Source organism: Kryptolebias marmoratus, linkage group LG6, assembly GCF_001649575.2.
Source record: "Kryptolebias marmoratus isolate JLee-2015 linkage group LG6, ASM164957v2, whole genome shotgun sequence".
Classification (NCBI taxonomy): domain Eukaryota; kingdom Metazoa; phylum Chordata; class Actinopteri; order Cyprinodontiformes; family Rivulidae; genus Kryptolebias; species Kryptolebias marmoratus.
In genome coordinates this window covers 3,927,194-3,933,745 of record NC_051435.1, presented here as the reverse complement: position 1 = coordinate 3,933,745, position 6,552 = coordinate 3,927,194, and the positions used below count along the sequence as shown (strand labels likewise).

The 6,552-nt window shown below is 38.9% G+C and overlaps 1 protein-coding gene across 3 annotated transcripts in view; it reads right to left on the bottom strand.

The window, feature by feature from the left end:
• The window catches only part of col18a1a (collagen type XVIII alpha 1 chain a), a 72,075-nt gene extending 65,913 nt beyond the window's left edge, over positions 1-6,162 (bottom strand). For all 3 annotated transcript variants that reach the window (XM_017430395.3, XM_017430396.3, XM_037976188.1), the window contains exons 1-2: positions 6,009-6,162; positions 5,847-5,920 (exon numbers count right to left, since the gene is read on the bottom strand). In XM_017430395.3, the coding sequence (XP_017285884.1) occupies positions 5,847-5,920; positions 6,009-6,019 (85 nt within the window). In that variant the 5' untranslated portion in view covers positions 6,020-6,162. The remainder of the gene's footprint in view (positions 1-5,846; positions 5,921-6,008) is intronic.
• Positions 6,163-6,552: the final 390 nt, after the last annotated feature.

The window sequence follows — 6,552 nt, the reverse complement described above, 5'->3', positions numbered from 1 at the left end:
AACTCCACACTCTCTATTTCTGAATTGAGAAAGCTCCTCGGATGAGAAGCGAAACGTCTTCAGCTACAGAATAGAAGTCCAGTTGTTTTTGTTTTTTAACTTTTTTTTGAATTTACCATGGCCTGGATGACTGAGAATCTACACCAGCATATCCTCAAACCATATCAACAAAACTGCTCCAGTCTTTTAACACATTTCTTTTATGTTACCAATGAATTTGATATGAGCCTTCAGGGACTAATCACAGCCCTCTTGGATAAAGGTGGATTTTAGCAGGCATGCCACAACAAATTTAAGAAGTAGCCAACAAGCAGCTCTCTGTTGCACTTCCTAAAAACTTAACCTTTTCTTTAGTGGGAGAAGAAAAAATCCAACAGAGACACAACACTGATCAATTTGACAACTTTTATAACAGATGATTCATTAAGTATGATAAATCTATAAATCTGGAAATTGTTATAGTATATAAGATTATTAAATAGGAAGGAAGCTGAATGACACAACACCTGAAATCCTTTTTATAAAGACTAAAACAAAGTTGGTCAAAGTCAGAATCGCAGTAGATTAAGGTATGGAAGTGATAAGATACCTATGAGATACAATATTTAGCTAATTTTTGGGTTTTTTTAAACTGTGCAGAGCAGACAATTCACTCCAATTTTAATAGTTCCTAGTGTGGTAGGAACCAAGGAACAAAAGTAAAGTCAAACGTCAGACCAGTCTGTATCTACCTGTACCCAGGAGGTTTTTTCTTTGGTCTTATCTTTAATGTAAAACTTGTATATACTGTAGAGTCCTGTAATTTGCAGACCTTAACACCTCAAAATGATTGTACTTAGATCACCTGAGAAAGACAAACATATAAGTGAGGGTTTCACCTCAAACAGGAAAGAGGTGCTGAGTGGTAAGAGAGTGTTCAATGTGCCATTAGTTCTGGAGATGGAAGGGTGTGCAGAGCAAGTGGTCTTGCAAATCCTCTTCTCTTGGAGCATAAGCAGTAATTATTGTGTCTCTGTATTTTGCTGCTGTCAACCCAACATTTTGACAAGAGGAACAACACAAGCGAGCAGATGAGTGCAGCTGAAACACTGAGGGCAGGGAGGACATAAAAATGCAAATAACAGCTGGCAGTAGCTTTCAAAAGGATGGAGGCTCTGCCCTGAAAAGGCAAGATACTTAGGGGTAGAAACTACAAAACTAATTTATCAGTTTTCTCTCTCTCTGTGGGGGGAGGCAAATTATAATGCATCATATTATAAAAGCAATCATGAGAAAATGATGACAAACCTTTTAACTAAACTTTTCTTGACGTATTCAAATTTTAGAAAACCACCTGCATAGTATAAATTAGTAAAAGCTTAAAGATGGACTGGTCTCTGCGGCCATTTTGCAGAACTGTTCAGTGAAAATGCCTGACATAATAACAGATCCAAGGCAGCCATGGTTCCGAGGTGTAACTGAACTGTAATGTTCCCTCCCAGACTAGGTCATGTTTTTTTATGTTGGATTTAGATATACAACTCTTCATGTTCATTACAAGAACCAGATGGGATGAATTAAGTTCTCGGCGCAGGATGTGACCACTGCGGTCCTCTTACAAAAACACATTTGTTTTAAAGTCAAGTGCAACACATCTAGATTTTCCTTTAAGCCTCGGCAGACTCATTTTCAGTTTGCTTTTTTTCTAACGTGTTACTTTTTGGTGCCTGTTCTTGATAGAAGTTTTGTGTTAAAACAAGTTTTGAAAAGCAATTTTATTTTTAAGAAAAAAAAAAACAAAACTTTTTTCTCTGCTGGTTTATGGTTGGGAGTAGCAGGTCTTACACCAAGCAGATGATATTGCTCTCCAGTGACGATAAACTTTCTCCAAATTTGTAATTTACTTTAATTTTTCAAGTAATAGGAATGAGGAACCTATGGAGGCATTCTCAGTCTAGCAACAAAACCACCTCAGCAGAAACTTCCTCGAGGGGGGTGTTAAAGTAAAATGGTGCTTACTTAAGACCAGTTTTATTGTTTCAACCAGCTAAGCAGTGGCTCCAGCCATGAAAATTTGTGGCTATTAGAGAACAAAAATTCTGCTGGAGCAGAACAGGAAGTTATATTTGTCATGGCCTGGATTTACAGACACCACCCAGACCAACTAAAAAGTTGGAAGCTTAAATCTACTAAACTAGTTTGTATAAATCAAAAGAAAACAACATAATTTTAAAAATCACAATATTGACTGAAAGTCAAAGCATCAGTGGAATAACAGAAGCTTATTATGTCTCATCTTTTTGCTGTTTGTTTTAATATCATCAGTCACATTGTTAACAGTGACCGATGTACTGCAAAAAAAAAGCTGCTTACAAGCACACAAACAGTGTGTAATTACATATTAGGAATTCTGTTTGCAACTTCATATCTAAACATTGCTGGGTGTTTTAATATTACTATAAGATTTGTATAAATCCTGCTCAAAACCCTGGGTATGACTCTCATTTTATTCATATTATTCCAGCCCGTTGTTACCGATCAGACTGATTAAAAACACTGTTTAGTAGAACAAATTTAAAAACTAGTCTTATCATATTGAGACATAAGTTTGTAGAAATAATGAGACAAACACAATCTGTTTAGATAAGCTCACTCTTTGCCCTGTGGTCTTCTAAATACAATACAGAATACACGGCGAGGAATACCATGCATTATAAGGGAGGGTTGATTTATGTGAAGTAATAATGTATTTCTGTCACAGCTGTAAAACAACAAACAAAGTTCTTGGCTGGAACCAGTTTCAAACTACCTCTAACACCAGCACTACAACCAATTTGGTCTTTCTTAAGACCTGACAAAGAATCGTACACATGTCCAAAGAAGAAAGTAAAGTGTTCTCCATTAATTCCTTGTGGATATCTTCTGAATATATTGATTAATTCTCCCCCAAAGGTTTGTTTCCAGTTAGAACAACTTCTATTGATTTACAGCTACAAGCAACAAAGCCTGCACAGGCAGCCTCTGGTAACTTTTCAAAGCCTTCCAGGTTCAATATCTTTAATCCAGTTAACAGAAAGGAGGCTTTTCAGCAGCTTTCTAAAAGTTTGCTTCAGCTTTTAGTGTTTGTCACAACCAAAAATTGCAGAGTTAAAGAGTTAATTTCATGCAATTGTGCAGGGTCAGGGTGGTCACTCGTCACTGTCTAGTATGGACATTTTGAGTAACTTCCACCTACAAACTCACAATTACAAAGAATGCAACCTGCAATAACTCACACCAGACTTAAACCTTCTACTTAGCAAAAGTCTAATTAACTCTCTAAATGGTGGCAGCTGACACAATACAACAAAACAAATGCTAGATGGGACTTGATACACTTCCAGGGACGACAATTACGTGTAAGCAGGTTTACTGACTAGAAAATCCGGGAATTAGACATCACAAGGTTCACTGAGTGAACAGAATCTGTGCACAGTTGGCCCATTTATTGCAATGATCCTAACAGAGGTTCGCCACAGAACCTCTTTGAAGCGTTCGTGTTCACTGAAAACCTGATTATATTCTTTTCAATTTACGGACTGCTTCTTTATATTTTAGGACAAAATGAATATCAACATTTAAGATTTAAGATGAACAAAATGAAATGGAAGGTGAAAAATCACGTCAAACAATCGTAATATTGACTAGAAAATTTCTGACGATATGTTGATGGGTGCCAAGACAACTACTTCCTGAAATTCTGACATTCATCACCTTTCTTCTCCAAATCCCAAAGTTAATTTTGGACTTCTTTGAATAATAACCTAAGCTCACAAAATGTTGACGTTTTGATGTATAAACTGCACAAAAAGCTTAAAGAGAACCAAGAGCAAATGAAAAGTTACAGCTGCTGCCATTGGCTCATTAGGGTCACCATGGTAACCACACACACCTCTCACTCTTTGACAGCACTCGTAAAGGCTTCGGTATACTTCACAAGAAATCATGAAGTCGGTTCACGGTCGTTTTCACACACACCGTTCCTGGTCTTTGGGACACTCGGCTCAGAACTCCCAGGAAGCTCCTCCTACGGCGTAAAAACGGCTTTCTTCCCACCTTCTCACCATCTTTTCTGCATAAAAACAACGCCTGACCAATTACACGATACTTGACGCTAACTCCTGTGAGAAACAGATCGGCCAGGCCTTGTGTGGCGAAGAGGCAGACGGAGCTGCTACGAGAACAAAATAACTCAATTTTTGTCACGCAACCATGTGAATGACTTCTCATGGAGTATGACAACAGCTTGATAAGAAAGACTGACAGAAACTCAGAGCAGAAAGTTAGCCTCAAGTAAACAGTCCCTGCTGGTAGCTCAGAAGTAAGTGAGACTGCAAATTCACCTGTTTTCTGTGAACTTTGATTTGCCAAATTGTCTCTAACAGCCACAGTCCAGTGAGAAACTGGTTTTAGAAACAGTCCTTGTCGATATACAGTCGATAACCAAATAAATCTGCTGGATCTGTTTTAGAAGTCGAGCAGCAAAATAAAAGCATTTTTGTTTTTTGCTTTATTTTCTTCAGTTAACCACAAAAATCCTGGCTTTTTTATCACTTTTTAAATGTCTGAATGGGCCTTTCTGTTCCACTGGCCATCATGTCTCTGCAGCACAAAGGAGCGGACACCAAACCAGCTGAGATTTTTAATGTTTCATCTAATTCAGCCATTAAATGGCACAGTGGGGGGACAGGGGGGTGTCTACTAACAGTCATTCCCCTCCCCCAGCCTCGTCCTGTTCCCCCTCAGGCAAAAAAAAAAAAAAACACGCTGAGTGCATGTCAAAGATCACATGACAATAGGGATTCTTGACCCAGTGAGGCAATGGGAACGAATCCGACCTAATTCAAGCATGTCACAGGCGGCTGAAGTGTTGCTCTTGAGACAGAAAGGCAGGTCTATTCAGCTTATAGACCCACTCTGACAGGACAGCATTCTCGTAAAAAATTTACAAGTTTCACGCTTCTGAGGGATATTTACCTTTTTGGATACATTCAATATTTAAAACTTGTTATAACAAAATGAAAAATAGTGATAACAGGTGCAAACATTGAATATAAATGCTAAAGGTTTGTTTAATTATGATAAAAATCTTCCCCTAGAGCATCCACTAAGTCATCAGTGACCACGGTCAATCAAATATTAATCATCATCCTCTCAGTTTCCTCTCGCTATCATCTGACAGCAACACGGTTCTCCAAAAAAACTGACAGTTTGTGCCGTTATAAAACAAATTAGCTCTCCAGTATTTTCAGATTGTGTTCAGCGATATTCCAACAGCTGCAAATATAGAAGTTTGCAGCTTAGGAGAAAAGGAAAGCGAGATGCAGCCTCTGCAATCAGCAGAAAGAAGAAAGGTAAACGAATGTGGTCACAAAATACTACAGATGGTGAACATTTGGAAAAACCTAAACAGTTCCAACACCACCAAAATATTCTCTGAACACACAAACAGCTTGATTTTAGCGCTGAATCACAGCAATGTGTGACCAAAACTTCACAGCAGAAAACAATTAAATGTTACCAGTTGCACAAAAGGCTGCAGGAGAGTCTTCATCACACAGCAGAGGACATTCAGAATAAAGCATCATGTGCACAGAAGTGTTCTTAGAATGGATATTGTGCAACCTGAGACACTAAATGGCGCAGGAGGATAATGAAAATGTTCAATCAAACTGGTCTCCTGCATCCACAACTACTGCAGCGAGCAGCCAAGGAGACTTTTAATCTGTGAACACGAATCTGGCTGCATTATCTGTGCATCAGAGGATGTTAGGTGTTATTCACAAAACTAGACTGTAAATGCCATAAAACCCAGCATCATTTCTCACCTGGCCGTTGCGATGCAGCTGGGATGGAGAGAATAAGGACGCAGCAGACGAGGCGCTCCAGCCACGAAGAACACCTGCGGGTGCAATCACAACTTTTACGCACTTTTTTTCCCCTCCAAGAAACAAACAGATAACAAACAAACAAACAAAAAAGAAAAGTACCTCATCTTCATCTTCTGTCTTACTGGTGTCGAGTGGGAAAGCTACATGGACTTTTCGGAGGAGAGAGGCCGGGTGGGAAAGTGTTTGTTGGGCCGGCACCGCAGCTGCAGCTCCGCCGGAACAGCTGATGAGGACGCAGCGCTCTGCTGGAAGCAAAGAGTATGAAGCACCGAGAGGAGGAGGAGGAGGAGGAGGAGGAGGAGGAGGAGGAGAGGTGACCTGCAGGGGGGTCACATCAGGGGCTTCCGCCAGGTCCTAAAGAGAAACTAAAGATTTACACAGGCTCCCTTAGCCTAATAATAATAATAATATTAATAATAATAACAAATTTCTTCAAATTTGTATTTGTTGGCACTTGCACTAATAATTTTTTTAATGATAGTTTACTGCAGCTTCCAAAGATGTTCTCAGATTATTTTCTATTGCATTTTTTTGTTTGTTTGTTTGTTTTGGAGTGGGAGCAATCTCTACTTTCTTAGTTTTACCTTATGGAGGTTAATTAGCTCATTATTTACCTTCTAAAAAAGTTGTTGCCAACATTTCT